This window comes from Oncorhynchus kisutch, linkage group LG8 (genome assembly GCF_002021735.2).
Source record: "Oncorhynchus kisutch isolate 150728-3 linkage group LG8, Okis_V2, whole genome shotgun sequence".
NCBI classification, from domain to species: domain Eukaryota; kingdom Metazoa; phylum Chordata; class Actinopteri; order Salmoniformes; family Salmonidae; genus Oncorhynchus; species Oncorhynchus kisutch.
Window position 1 is genome coordinate 41,538,733 of NC_034181.2, and position 15,854 is coordinate 41,554,586.

Genomic DNA, 15,854 nt, shown 5'->3' on the forward strand with positions numbered 1-15,854 from the left:
AAAAGGTGATTAATATTTTTTTCTATTACGTGATGCCGTGGAAACAAATTGATGCGACCAAACCACGGGCTGGTGACACCAACTTAAGTGTTTCAAGGACTTTGGCAAGAACAGAAAGTTTGGAAAGGGGGCAGTAGTATAGACTAGAAGGATCCCCATCCTTTAACACTGGGATCTTAAATCATCTAAGAACTTTTACACTAGCCAAAGAAAATCGTGCACATGGCAAATGCATATTGTCAATGAAGAGTCCGTTTCTGCCTTATGTAATAAATTATCCTGCATCAGCTTCCCGGTTTATGTAACTTCGTTTTAGAGGCGCACGGGTATGCGCCTTTGTTAAGATTTGTGTAGGACTAAAGGAATATTAACTGAACAAAAATAAACGCAACATGCAACAATTTCAAACACTCTGAGTTACAGTTCATTAAAGGAAATCAGTCAATTGAAATCAATTCATTAGGCCCTAATCTATATATTTCACACAATACAGACATTAATTTGCTGGTCACAGATAGCTCTAAAAGAAAGGTAGGGGTGTGGATCAGAACCAGTCAGTACCTGGTGGGACCACCATTTACCTCAAGCAGCACGACACATCTACTTTGCACAGAGTTGATCAGGCTGTTGATTGTGGCCTGTGGAATGTTGTCTCACTCCTCCATGGCTGTGCGAAGTTGCTGGATATTGGCGGGAACTGGAGCGCGCTGTCGTACATGTCGATCAACATTCCAAACATGCTCAATGGGTGATGTGTCCGAGTATGCAAGCCATGGAAGAACTGGGACGTTTTCAACTTTCAGGAATTGTGTACAGATCCTTGTGACATGGGGCAGTGCATTATCATGCTGAAACATGAGGTGATGGCGGCGAATGAATTGCACGACCATGGGCCTCAGGACCTCGTCACGGTGCATTCAAATTGCCATCGATAAAATGCTATTGTGTTTGTTGTCCATAGCTTATGTCTGCCCATACTATAACCCCACCGCCACCATGGGGGACTCTGTTCACAACATTGACATAAGCAAACTGCTCGCCCACACAATGCCATACACGCTGTCTATCATCTGCCGGGTACAGTTGAAACCGGGATTCATCCATGAAGAGCACACTTCTCCAGCATGCCAGTGGCAATCGAAGGTGAGCATTTGCCCACTGAAGTCGGTTACGATGCAAATTGTAGTCAGGTCAAGACCATGGTGAGGATGACGAGCATGCAGATGAGCTTCCCTGAGACGGCTTCTGACAGAATGCGCATAAATTCTTTAGTTATACAAACCCACAGTTTCATCAGCTGTCCGGGTGGCTGGTCTCAGATGATCCCGAAGGTGAAGAAGCCGGATGTGGAGGTCCTAGGCTAGTGTGGTTGCACATGGTCTTGGATTGTGAGGCCAGTTGGATGTACTGCCAAATTCTCTAAAACTACGTTGGAGGCGGACTATGGTAGAGAAATTAATTCTCTGACAACAGCAGTGTTGGACAGTTAGTATGCCAATTGCACGCTCCCTCAAAACTAGAGATAGCATTGTGTTGTATGACAAAACTGCACATTTTAGAGCGGCCTTTTATTGTTCCCAGCACATGATGCACCTGTGTAGGGTTACAAAGGGTTATAAACTCTGGAATTTGTGTTTGTCCACCCACCTCTTGAGGATTGACCACAAATTCTCAATGGGATTAAGGTTTTCCTAGCCATTGACCCAAAATATCTATACTTTGTTCCCCCGAACCACTTAGTTATCACTTTTTCCTTATGGCAAGGTGCTCCATCATGCTGGAAAAGGAATTGTTCGTCACCAAACTGTTCCTGGATGGTTGGGAGAAGTTGCTCTCAGAGGATGGGTTGGTACCATTCTTTATTCATGGCTGTGTTCTTAGGCAAAATTGTGAGTGAGCCCGCTCCCTTGGCTGAGAAGCAACCTCACACATGAATGGTTTCAGGATTCTTTACTGTTGGCTTGACACAGGACTGATGGTAGCGCTCACCTTGTCTTCTCCGGACAAGCTTTTTCCGGATGCCCCAAACAATCGGAAAGAGGATTCATCAGAGAAAATGACTTTACCCCAGTCCTCAGCAGTCCAATCCCTGTACCTTTTGCAGAATATCAGTCTGTCCCTGATGTTTTTCCTGGAGAGAAGTGGATTCTTTGCTGCCCTTCTTGACACCAGGTCATCCTCCAAAAGTAATTCCTGAGCAAGCTCTGTACTGGTGGTGCCCCGATCCCGCAGCTGAATCAACTTTAGGAGACGGTCCTGGCGCTTGCTGGACTTTCTTGGGCGCCCTGAAGCCATCTTCACAACAATTGAACCGCTCTCCTTGAAGTTCTTGATGATCCGATAAATAGTAGATTTAGGTGCAATCTTACCGGCAGCAATATCCTTGCCTGTGAAGCCCTTTTTGAGCAAAGCAATGATGATGGCACGTGTTTTCTTGCAGGTAACCATGGTTGACAGAGGAAGAACAATAATTCGTAACCATGGTTGACAGAGGAAGAACAATAATTCCAAGCATCACCCTCCTTTTGAAGCTTCCAGTCTGTTATTCGAACTCAATCAGCATGACAGAGTGATCTCCAGCCTTGCCCTCGTCAACACTCACACCTGTGTTAACGAGAGAATCACTGACATGATGTCAGCTGGTCCTTTTGTGGCAGGGCTGAAATGCAGTGGAAAAGTTTTGGGGGGATTCAGTTCATTTGAATGGCAAAGAGGGACTTTGCAATTAATTGCAATTCACGTGATCACTCCTCATAACATTCTGGAGTATATACAAACTGCCTTCATACAAACTGAGGAAGAAGACTGTGAAAATAAATATTTGTGTCATTCTCAAAACTTTTGACTATGACTGTACAGCTGATTCTCAAGATCTTGCACACTAATGAGATGCTATTGAGCCCACACTACTACACTGTCTGAGCCAAGGACTACATGCTTTCTGGTAAGTTTTGATTACAATACTGGGTGGGGTGAATATATTTCATCTGACATACATTACTTTTTGTTAACTAGTAAATAGCCTACAGCAAAGTGTGTTTAAATCATTTCTAACTATTTCTGCTAGATAGTTTTTTCTACCACGTGTGTTTTAGCTTGCTTGAAACTGCTAACTCAGGAGAGTTAATTCACCTGTTTCCATACATGTTTCATTTTAAAACATTTATCTTACAAAGGAGTTATCTAATCTAACTGCTTAACTATTTATCTGTACATGGAATTGTATTTGTTGTTTTTTTAAACGTATTTTTTTCTAACCTTTACAGGAAAATGCCACGGGCACTATCTGGATGTGTGATGACATTTCACTGCAGCTAATGTAGAAGGAAAAGCTGTGTACATTTGCAAATACTGTACCAAATTATATGTGAAGAATGCAAACAAGATGCAGAATCATCTGGACAAGAGCATAAAGTTCTCTCAGAACAAGCAACCTCTGACAAACGTCCCTCTACTCCTATTCGAGGTGAAAATGATGAATCAGACACCTTATTGATAGCAACAGCTCATGGTCCTCCTGGAATCAGAAGGTTTTGACTCAATAGAGGAACATAGTCAGAGAAATGCCGATGAATGTTTTGCTCGAGCTGTGTATGTAACTGGTTCACCTCTGATGCTCACAGACAATGTGTATTGAACTGAAGGCAGTCATCATTTATCTTGGACCACAGAAGGTATTTGCATGAAGGCCGCTTGGTCTAAAGTGGAGGAGTCCTACCCTCACATCATACCCATTGGCTGTGCTGCTCATGCATTGAATCTGCTCCTCAGGGACATCATGTAACTGACAACAATGGATACACTCTACAAGAGAGCCAAGGAAATGGTTAGGTATGTGAAGGGTCATCAAGTTGTAGCAGAAATCTACCTCACCAAGCAAAGTGAGAAGAATAGAGCACCACATTGAAGCTGCCCAGCAACACCCATTGGGGTGGTGTTGTCATCATGTTTGACAGTCTCCTGGAGGGAAAGGAGTCTCTCCAAGAAATGGCTATATCACAGTCTGCCGATATAGACAGCCCAATCAAGAGGATCCTCCTGGGTGATGTATTTTGGGAGAGAGTGGTAAGCAGCCTGAAACTCCTGAAACCTATAGCAGTAGCCATTGCACGGCTTGCGGGAGACAGTGCCATCCTGTCTGATGTTAAGACTCTGCTTGCAGATGTAAGAGAAGAAATCCGTACTGCCCTGCCCACTTCACTGTTGCTCCAAGCAGAGGAAACTGCAGTTCTGAAATACATCAAAAAGCTTGAAGACTTCTGCCTGAAGCCCATACACAGCGTACATGTTGGACCCCAAGTATGCTGGCAAGAGCATCCTGTCTGGTGCAGAGATCGACAAGGCCTATGGTGTCATCACGACCGTGTCTCACCACCTTGGCCTGGATGGGGGCAAAGTTCTTGGCAGTCTGGCGAAATACACTTCCAAGCAAGGGCATTGGGATGGAGATGTAATATGGCAGTCGTGCCAACATATCTCATCAGCCACCTGGTGGAAGGGACTTAGTGGATCTGAGGCTCTTTCCCATGTTGCCTCCATCATCCTCCAAATCCCACCAACATCAGCCGCCTCAGAGCGCAACTGGTCCTTGTTTGGGAAACCACACACCAAAGCACGCAAAAGGCTGACCAATACAAGGGTTGAAAAATGTAGGCTTTTTGAGCCTGACAACAAGCCATCCTCAACAAGGTTGGAGAGGTGGACATTGAGGAGGTCCAGGGAGAAGACATGGGAGCCTGAGAGGAAGACAATCAAAGCTTTAGTTTGTAGACTCATTTTACAGATGTTGAAAATGTTTTTTGGAGATGCGATGGATCATTGGGGATCATTCAATATTCCCTTTCTTTTGTTGTCCAGTGATATCATCCCATGTGAAGAGTCAACTAATTTAATTAAAGTTAAATTCATAACTAAATAGTATTTATTTTTTATTATTGGAAGGCTTTAATAATTTGCAATTATGTCTACTCATTAAAGGTAAAAGGTTTATGTTTCTGTCTCCATATTATATGGTAAATATAACCAATGCAAAAAACATCCACAATAGTATTAATATTACATGTGCATTTATTCCTGTTAATTCCCACCTTTGAATATTCCCCAAAATGTGGAACCCTACACCTGTTTAAGGATCATGCTCTTTAATCAGCTTCTTGATACAGTGCCTTGCAAAAGTATTCATTCCCCTTGGCGTTTTTCCTATTTTATTGCATTACAACCTGTAATTTAAATGGATGTTTATTTGGATTTCATGTAATGGACACACACAAAATAGTCAAAATTTGTGAATTAAAAATACAAATAAATATTAACAAAAATGGAAAAGTGGTGCATGCATACGTATTCACCCCTTTGCTATGAAGCCCCTAAATAAGATCTGGTTGTTACGGTTTTCTTCCGTCGAAGGAGAGTCGGACCAAAATGCAGCGTGGTTAATTCGATACATCTTTACTGAAGACGAAACACGAACAATACAAAAACAATAAACGTAACGTGAAAACCTATACAGCCTATTTTGTGAAAACTAACACAAAGACAGGAACAATCACCCACGAAACACTCAAAGAATATGGCTGCCTAAATATGGTTCCCAATCAGAGACAACGAGAATCACCTGCCTCTGATTGAGAACCGCCTCAGGCAACCATAGACTTTGCTAGAACACCCCACTAAGCCACAATCCCAAAACCTACGAAAAACCCCAATACACAAACACACCACAAAATAAACCCATGTCACACCCTGGCCTGACCAAATAAAGAAAGAAAACACAAAATACTAAGACCAGGGCGTGACACTGGTGCAATTAATTACCTTCAGAAGTCACATAGTTAGTTAAATAACATCCACCTGTGTGCAATCTAAGTGTCACATGATCTCAGTATATATACAGCTGTTCTGAAAGGCACCAGAGTCTGCAACACCACTTAGCAAGGGGCACCACCAAGCTAGCGGCACCATGAAGACCAGTGAGCTATCAAAACAGGTCAGCGACAAAGTTGTGGAGAAGTACAGAGAAGGGTTGGGTTATAAAAAAAAGGATCAAACTTTGAACATCCCACAGAGTACCATTGAATACATGATTTAAAAAATTGAAAGAATATGGCACCAAAACAAACCTGCCAAGAGTGGGCCACCCACCAAAACTCATGGACCATTTAATCAGAGGCAACAAAGAGACCAAAGATAACCCTGCAGGAGCTGCAAAGCTCCACAGCAGAGATTGAAATATCTGTCCATAGGAACACTTTAAGACATAAGGCCCAGCTATGTGGAGTGTACGGAAGACTGGCCAGGAAAAGCCATTGCTTAAAGGAAAAAAATAAGCAAGCGCATTTGGTGTTCGCCAAAAGGCATGTAGGAGACTCCCCAGACCTATGGAAGATGGTACTCTGGTCAGATGAGACTAAAATTGAGCTTTTTGGACATCAAGGAAAACGCTATGTCTGGCGCAAACCCAACACCTCATCACCCTGAGAACACCATCCACACAGTGAAGCGTGGTGGTGGCAGCATCATGCTGGGGGGGATGTTTTTCATCGTCAGGGACTGGGAAACTGGTAAGGGATGGATGGCGCTAAATACAGGGAAATTCTTGAGGGGAACCTGTTTCAGTCTTCCAGAGATTTGAGACTGGAACAGAGGTTCACCTTCCAGCAGGACAATGACCCTAGGCATACTGCTAAAGCAACACTAGTGGTTTAAGGGTAACATTTAAATGGCCTAGTCACAGCCCAGACCTCAATACAATTGAGAATCTGTGGTATGACTTAGATTGCTGTACACCAGCAGAACCCATCAAACTTGAAGGAGCTGGAGCAGTTTTGTCTTGAAGAATGGGCAAAAACTCCAGTGGCTAGATGTGCCGAGCTTATAGAGACATACCTCGAGACTTGCCGCTGTAATTGCTGCAAAATGTGGCTCTACAAAGTATTGCATTTTTGGGGGTGAATAGTTATGCACGCTCAAGTTCTGTTTTGTCTTATTTCTTGTTTGTTCCACAAAAAATATTTAGCATTTTCAAAGTGTTTAACTCAAATGATAAACTCCCCCCAAAAAATCCATTTTAATTCCAGGTTGTAAGGAAACAAAATAGGAAAAGGCCACTGTATGCCACACCTGCCAGGTGGATGGATTATCTTGAGAAATGCTAAATAACAGGGATGTAAAAAAAAATGTGTATGCACAATTTGAGAGCAGATTTGTGCATATGGAAGAATTCTGGTTTATTTTATTTCAGCTCATGAAACATGGGACCAACACTTAACATGTTGCGTTTATATTTTTGTTCAGTGTAGAAAAAAACTATTTTGCAGCATTGAGGCACGTTAGACCATTCCTTCTGGGAGTTCAACTTTTGCTTTCACATCAAAGTAATGTGAACTTAGCTAGCTACACGTTTCACAATTTAAAATACATTCAAAATAGAGGTGCCTACAAAAATGGCCGTATGTTTTATATTTTTTGTTAGCTAACGTTAGTTGCTATGACAAATTTCACTTGCGCGCGCACACTTTATTTAGCAATGGTCTGTAAGCTAGGCTAACGTTGCGCACACACACCATTTACACTTCAGCTAAGTCATGGATACTAGCTAGTTGGAAATAACTTTTTAGTTAGGCGTGAGGAATGAATGTTATCTATCGAGCACGCTAACTTGTGTGTTTACAACAAAGATTTACCTAGCTAACGTTAGCACTTAACGTTACAACTACTCACTTCAAGTCGCGATTCACAGACTGCAGGTTATCTTGAAACTCGGTAATAAAAACCTTTTCGCGTCCTTCGAGGGTTTCTTTGTTTTTCATCCCATCTTTCAGAGAGTCAAAAACCCTTGTTACACTTGAACGAAGTGCCTGAATAGCACTTATTGCTTGAGAAAATGCTTCTAAATTCACACCAACGTTCATTGCGTCCGCCATTTTTTTTTTCGCACGCTGAGATGAACGTCGCATAAACACCGTCATCGAGGTGCCGTGCGTAGCAAGGGAAATGTAGTTCACGCTTTCCGTGCCTGCTGTCTTCTCATTTGCTCGCTGCCAGTATACATTTGCCCATTCAACTACTTCTTAAATCATTTTTAACTACCTTTTATATTGCTGTCTACAAACATTGTGAATTGTCAGTGCCCGTGTCTGTCTGTGACAATAATTTGGCCTCGGATGACCTATAGAAATGTGGAGGCTGTTTACACCCATTGGTCTGTGTGGCCACGCATCAGAACCATGGACAGCTCAACTTAGTGTTCTTCCATGGGAAGCCCCCTTAGGCTTTGATGTTGTTACTTCAATTACACCCATCCAAAAGTGGCAAATTAAGGGTTTTGGCTGCTTTTTAAAAATGTGTTTTTACTATCCAGCTTAATTGGGTATTAAGTAGGCTAATGTAATTGTCAACAATGTAAATAGCATAAGTTAGTTTGCTAAAATTATACATGAAAAATATATAGCCAATTTTATAGGCTATATATGCAATATGTTTTGCTCAGAACTTGAGTGGCCAAATTAAAATCAACCACGGGCCAAATTTGCCACACGGCTCCCTGTTGGGGATTGGTTGTGGTAGATTTTATTTGGCCACCCAAGTTATCTGAGCTATGTATATATCCTATAAATTGGCTATATATTTTTTCTATGTATAATCACCAGGAAATCAGCTCAAATGGATTTTAACTTTGGAAATCCGTTCCCAATTATTCCCGCGCATCAATAGAGGCATATGCGATCGTATCCCAATGTAATCAAGGTTTGAAATGATTCTGTTTTTGTCAAATCCTACATCTGTTTGGGATTCTTGCAGTCAATTTGCAGTGTACAAATTATTTATAACTATGTTCTGGTCGCTGACCATCCGCTCAAGAGAAACCGTTACAAAATTGGGGACGCCTGCACTGTGTTGAAGATGCATGCGCTATGCTTTAAGAGCCATATAGGAACTTCAAGTTGTTTAACTGTTAAACAGTGTTGTGTTAGCCTATTGCTTAGCGAAAACTAGAGATCCTTATGTCTGCCTTGAGTGATTTTTGAGCTGCTCCTTTAAGCAGGACGGGTAGCCCGATCGGCTCATGGGGTGGTTATATTTCTGACCGGTAAAAGTTGCGTACCTGCTTCACACACACGTAGTTTGCAAATCAGATACTGAGAGCTAAATGTGGAAACGAGAAGAGAGCAGGAGAACAATGGCAGGAGGGAATTTATGAAATAAGCGTGTGTGTTTATGCATAGGGGAAAGTGAGGTCGAGAGAGAGCGAGCTCTTTCCTTCTGCCCTTGAGCGCCTAGGACAAAACCGAAATCGCAAAAAGTAACGGAACATTAATTGAGGCAGTACCACTTCTGGAAAAAGTATTGAAATATAATATATTTCGAACAAGAAGTCAACTATTGTGCGTACGGGATGTATAGGATACCATCCTAACGCACTGCTTTCCTCAAAGTATAAAAACAGAAGGGAAACAAACAGAAGGGGAGAGCATCTCATCTAATCCTCTTACAGAAGGGAATACGGTAACGTTAAGCTTTATTTCAACGACGAACCAATGCTGAGGCTTTTGAATGCTGATAACACTTTTGCAAAGGATGCACCCATGACAGAATGATCATATTTTCCCGGAGCAATTTGGTAAGTGTTCGAGTTCCACCGTGAACATAGAGGATAGTAACTGTTGTAACCGTGCACCTTCAAAATTGTATAGGACTATAATGCTTATAATCTTGCAACCAGTGACTTGCTACAGTTGTTTCTTATAATCAAGCATTATAGCCTACATTTGAAGGCAGCATTAGGCTACACACTTCAGAGAATTTCAGAGGTTTGGAAAGAGCATCAACGTAAAGAACATCAGTTGTCCACATTATAGGACAAGTCCAAACATGATACAAGTTGATCAAATTAGTTATTTTTATTTGCCAATTGTAGACTACAGCCTAGGTCTGTCACCATCTGCCTGTGAGAAGTTCTCGACAGTTATGTTACCTCTGATGGCAATAGTTGGCAAAGCCATGAGCGCAACAGACATCCGTCTAAACGTTTTACGTTTTATGTTTGGGAAATTCCTTAATTAGGGTAGTCTTGTGAATATAGATTGGTTGTGAATACAAACATGAAAGGTTACAATATTATTTATTTGTAAACTACGGTATAGCCTACCGATATTAATTTGAACAGATTTCAAATGGGTGATATGTGAAAGATATGTTTAACCTAATTGCTAGTTGTAAAAATGAAATAAAATAATATGTATAGTAGCAGTAGCCTATTAGATATAGTTTTAGTTAGCCTTCCTTTTTTTGTGTGGAAATGTGAGTGGCAATTTCCCCCCCCCCAAAAAGTTAAATGTTTAATAAATTATTGTATTTTCTCCTTCTCAATATAGCCAACGATGGAGCATGTAAATACTTCCTTTGACTGACGTGAAAACACAACAAAATCTCATCTAGAGAGCTTCTGAGTGGACAGCGGGAATATTCTCAATGCTCTACTCATGGACATATCGATTGCTTTTAGCATGGCTTGCCTGGAGTGCCAAAGGGGGTCGATCTGAGAAAGATTTAGCGTTGTATACATTTCTAATAAAATAAGTTATTGTAACTATCATTTAAAGTAATACTTTAATTTGAATTGTTTTTAACATAAGATAACAAATACTTCAAAACAGAAGTGTAACTTATTTAGGCAGGCATACATTTGTATACAAAACCAGCAGAGTTGTAAGGCTGTATCCTGCAAGCGGCAGGTGTCTCTCCCAACATGAAAACCAACCGGATTCCAAGCTGATCCTCTCCCTGTGTGGACCGACGGTGGCACCACTTCCCTCTTCCCTCCGGACTCTCGGTCTTGGACCATGGGTGTGGTCTATACGAGTGCCATGCTCTCACAGGTGCTTTTTCATTTGCACTTTGTTACTCTGACCCTTGGCCAGTATGACATATGCAAGTCGCTGTTTAGTACGGACGATGGACCAACATGGGAGTTTTATGCGTGCCAGCCAAAACCAATGGCTATGAAGGAGTTCGTGCAAATTAGGGTGGATCCTCCTGGCATCACTTGTGGCAACCCCCCGGAGAGGTTCTGTACCCTGGTAAGTTTAAGTTTGAATTCAGTTGGTGTAACCACCAGCACTAGTTTTGTACTTAAATTATTTTTATAGGCCTACACTTTGAAAGTTTTGTCTATCAAAAAGAGTGATGAAAAACTGACATGGAATGTTTTCTAGATATTAGGATATCGTTAGGGTATCTGATCCTAGATATGAGATGAGAAACTTTGATCTCGAACAAGATGGCAGGAATATGTACCTTTTCTATGAGACAACTCAGGACATAAGAGTTGAAACCTACTTTCAGTAGGCTACTTGTTATTATAGTGAAAATGCAAACAAGACTTCAAGACACAATACATTTATTTTGGAATCACTGCCTCAATAGATACACTACATGGCCAAAAGTATGTGAATACCTGCTCGTCGAACATCTCATTCCAAAAATTATAGGTATTAATATGGAGTTGGTCCGCCTTTGCTGCTGCAACAGCCTCCACTCTTCTGGAAAGGCTTCCCACCAACATTTCTGCGGGGAGTTGCTTCCATTCAGCCACAGGAGCCCCCTCCCTCCCCCCGACAGTGGATTGCGCACTGAGATGGAACAGAGCAAATAGGCTTTTCAACGCAATAGCTTTAGCTGGTGGTAATTTGTGGAATAGACATCAGCTGGAATGCGGTTTTATCCAATCAGCATCCAGGATTAGACCCAACCGGTGTATAAACCAATAGAATAGATTAGAACAGAACAGAATAGTGCTATAGAATAACTTAAATTATAAAATAAACATGCTATTTATATTTTCTATAAAGATTAAATATGACTAAATGAAAAAATATAGCAGCAGCAATATTCAATAAAACGAATCATTTCTGCTTTGGCCTGCTGTTTTCAGAATGAAACACACTAAGTCTACACGACAGTATATCAGGTTATTTAACCAAGTTAATTTTGTTTGTCTCAAACAATATCATTAGATTAGGTTTGTTATTGTGTTTGTGCCTCCCTACAGGGACTCACACCTTGAGTGATACCGTTTATTTATAACGCTGTTTAACACTCTAGCAGTATGAACGGTGCAACACCATGAGCTCATATGAATAGTAACTTTAGGGTTATAAATGTACATTTATATGTAGTATTTTGTATCCTGTAAAGCTGTAAGCTTGAGTGTACTATATATACACTGCTCAAAAATAAAGGGAACACTTAAACAACCCAATGTAACTCCAAGTCAATCACACTTCTGTGAAATCAAACTGTCCACTTAGGAAGCAACACTGATTGACAATAAATTTCACATGCTGTTGTGCAAATGGAATAGACAACAGGTGGAAATTATAGGCAATTAGCAAGACACCCCCAATAAAGGAGTGGTTCTGCAGGTAGGGACCACAGACCACTTCTCAGTTCCTATGCTTCCTGGCTGATGTTTTGGTCACTTTTGAATGCTGGCGGTGCTTTCACTCTAGTGGTAGCATGAGACGGAGTCTACAACCCACACAAGTGGCTCAGGTAGTGCAGCTCATCCAGGATGGCACATCAATGCGAGCTGTGGCAAGAAGGTTTGCTGTGTCTGTCAGCGTAGTGTCCAGAGCATGGAGGCGCTACCAGGAGACAGGCCAGTACATCAGGAGACATGGAGGAGGGCAACAACCCAGCAGCAGGACCGCTACCTCCGGCTTTGTGCAAGGAGGAGCACTGCCAGAGCCCTGCAAAATGACCTCCAGCAGACCACAAATGTGCATGTGTCTGCTCAAACGGTCAGAAACAGACTCCATGAGGGTGGTATGAGGGCCCGACGTCCACAGGTGGGGGTTGTGCTTACAGCCCAACCCCGTGAGGACGTTTGGCATTTGCCAGAGACACCAATATTGGCAAATTCGCCACTGGCGCCCTGTGCTCTTCACAGATGAAAGCAGGTTCACACTGAGCACATGTGATAGACGTGACAGAGTCTGGAGACGCTGTGGAGAACGTTCTGCTGCCTGCAACATCCTCCAGCATGACCGGTTTGGCGGTGGGTCAGTCAAGGTGTGCGGTGGCATTTCTTTGGGTGGCCGCACAGCCCTCCATGTGCTCGCCAGAGGTAGCCTGACTGCCATTAGGTACCGAGATGAGATCCTCAGACCCCTTGTGAGACCATATGCTGGTGCGGGTTGGCCCTGGGTTCCTCCTAATGCAAGACAATGCTAGACCTCATGTGGCTGGAGTGTGTCAGCAGTTCCTGCAAGAGGAAGGCATTGATGCTATGGACTGGCCCGCCCGTTCCCCAGACCTGAATCCAATTGAGCACATCTGGGACATCATGTCTCGCTCCATCCACCAACGCCACGTTTCACCACAGACTGTCCAGAAGTTGGCGGATGCTTTAGTCCAGGTCTGGGAGGAGATCCCTCAGGAGACCATCCGCCACCTCATCAGGAGCATGCCCAGGCATTGTAGGGAGGTCATACAGGCACGTGGAGGCCACACACACTACTGAGCCTCATTTTGACTTGTTTTAAGGACATTGCATCAAAGTTGGATCAGCCTGTAGTGTGGTTTTCCACTTTAATTTTGAGTGTGACTCCAAATCCAGACCTCCATGGGTTGATAAATTTGATTTCCATTGATAATTTGTGTGTGATTTTGTTGTCAGCACATTCAACTATGTAAAGAAAAGTATTTAATAAGAATATTTCATTCATTCAGATCTAGGATGTGTTATTTTAGTGTTCCCTTTTATTTTTTTGAGCAGTATATATTATATATATGGTATGCTCCTATTTTTGGGGAGAGTGCTGACATGGGTGAGGTTCATTTCTATAAGAGAGGCTGACAATGTTGCTGTGGGAATCCAGCCGAGGGCTTGATTGTAAAACAAGCAAATGTATGATTTGTCCAGCTGGGTTGTACTTTTGGAACCCATGAAGAGAGGACGATCAAACCATGATCACATAGCATACCATGTACAATTTTATAGTGTGTTACCTGAAACTTCTGGTTATCAATTGTTATATAGCCTTAGACTTGTCAATCACTCACTCTGATTTGAGCATCTGTCTTTGTGGTAAGAGACAAGTCACTTTTAACATCCTAAATATCACCAATGGTAATTATGATCATCACATTGTAACTAAACATGCAGCAATATGTAGCATCCACCTGTGTAATGCTAATCGCAGCTTTTTTTTTGTGCCAGATTACTAACCACACATTGGATGTGGTAGTGGAGAGGTTAGCCTGGATTTTGCCAAATTGAAGTTGGGGGTAATTAAAGAGAGCTATGATAGCATGAGCCAGGTTAGGACTTTAGTCAGGACATGGGTACCATCCAATCTCTTGCCATGAGTGTTAAGAGATCTTTGGAGACCACAGGATGTCCGGACAGACAGTCAGGGTTTATGTCTCGTCCAATGAAAGGCACCCTGTGCAGGGTAGGTTCCTCATCACTTCCCCCCGGGGCAATTTGTCCACCTTACACCCCTCAACTGGCTCTCCAACATCAATTCCAGCAGCAACTTGATTTTGCCATGCATTCTCCCATCCAAGCCCTGACCAGGTCCAACCCTGCTTAGCTTTAGACGGAAGCCAGGGATGCAGCAGGGTGGTTTGGCTGTTGGCATACTGGTAAGCCTACTACTTCAAGAAATGCTGATCAGCCACAATATGATTCTTAATGACCATTGACCAGTTTAAAGTGAAAGACTTGTTGGCCTCTCTTTGGCCCCAAAGTAGTCTAGTCATGAACATTTTATGAAATGTAAAGTGGCCTCCTGTTGACTGTGCTGTTGAAGAATGAAGACTCAGTGTCGACGAGCTTCTATGGCAAGAGGCTCTTTGGTAAATTACGTTCCTCCAGTGATCTGACCATTCATCTTATGGAAAGGTAAATGTGCCATGAGTGGCCCATTACCAAAGGGCTACCCAATACAGCTAGACACAGTCACATATTTAGACTTGCCATGACTCTTACAGTGCAATATGATAGTGTTCTGTAGCCCATTTTACATAAATTACATGCTTTGGACTTGTCAATTGAGTGCACTCAATTGACAACGTTTTTCATGTCTTCCTTTCGGAAAGCAACATCATTGATTAGAATAAGCCATCCCCAGAATGAGTATGCTGGCTTTCGTTGGAAAGCTTTCTGGCTCATGAATGATTTAGAGCACATTTCAGCCACTAGGCCCACAGGAGATGCCGTTGCATTTTTAGTCAGTGCCCCCCCCCCCCCCCCCCCCCAATGCATGATGTTAGCTGGTGCTGGGAGGGGGGTGCACTCTGTGTGTAGCATTGCTTAATGAGCAGAGGAGGGAGGGAGCTAAGAAAAACGACAAATCTCTACCCACTACTGATGTAATTACACACACATTGAAAGACGAAGAGAGGAGCCAGATCTTGTCCATAACTGAAGTGAGGCATCACTGCCACTCTCCATCCTGTGACCTCAAATTATTAATTACAAGTACTCTTTTCAACAGTAATGGTCGCAACATATTAGATATAATCCTGCCCCACATTGCATTTGCTTATTTTAAAATGCCCAAACAGCCGGAACTAAAAATAGCAGTGCAGGTTGCAGCACAGCAGTGGAGTGCACTATAGTAAGGACTTCAATTTGGTTCACTATTTGCAGTAGGTTAAAACACATGTTCAGATTAGATCATGTGAGGATATGTCACCATATTTATCCTACCGGTGGAGAGTTAATGTATTGTCACTAACGTGCCGCTTTGGTCAGTTCTGTCCTGTGTCATTCATTTTACATGAGTCCTGGTAGCTTCAGCCCCTTGTCCTGTGCTCCCAAAAAGGGTAGCGATTTCATTCCGTTT

At 42.4% G+C, this 15,854-nt stretch overlaps 2 protein-coding genes across 5 annotated transcripts in view; one reads left to right on the forward strand and one right to left on the reverse strand.

The window, feature by feature from the left end:
• Positions 1-7,950, reverse strand: part of LOC109895643 (mediator of RNA polymerase II transcription subunit 27) — a 97,401-nt gene extending 89,451 nt beyond the window's left edge. The window contains exon 1 of the mRNA XM_020489514.2: positions 7,720-7,950. Coding sequence (XP_020345103.1) covers positions 7,720-7,922 — 203 coding nt within the window. The 5' untranslated portion in view covers positions 7,923-7,950. The remainder of the gene's footprint in view (positions 1-7,719) is intronic.
• A 939-nt stretch (positions 7,951-8,889) lies between these two features.
• The window catches only part of LOC109895642 (netrin-G2), a 56,527-nt gene continuing 49,562 nt past the window's right edge, over positions 8,890-15,854 (forward strand). The window contains exons 1-2 of one of the 4 annotated variants that reach the window (XM_020489513.2): positions 8,890-9,619; positions 10,374-11,078. In XM_020489513.2, coding sequence (XP_020345102.1) covers positions 10,842-11,078 — 237 coding nt within the window. In that variant the 5' untranslated portion in view covers positions 8,890-9,619; positions 10,374-10,841. The remainder of the gene's footprint in view (positions 9,620-10,373; positions 11,079-15,854) is intronic. The other 3 variants (XM_031830395.1, XM_031830396.1, XM_031830397.1) reach the window with 3 other exon arrangements.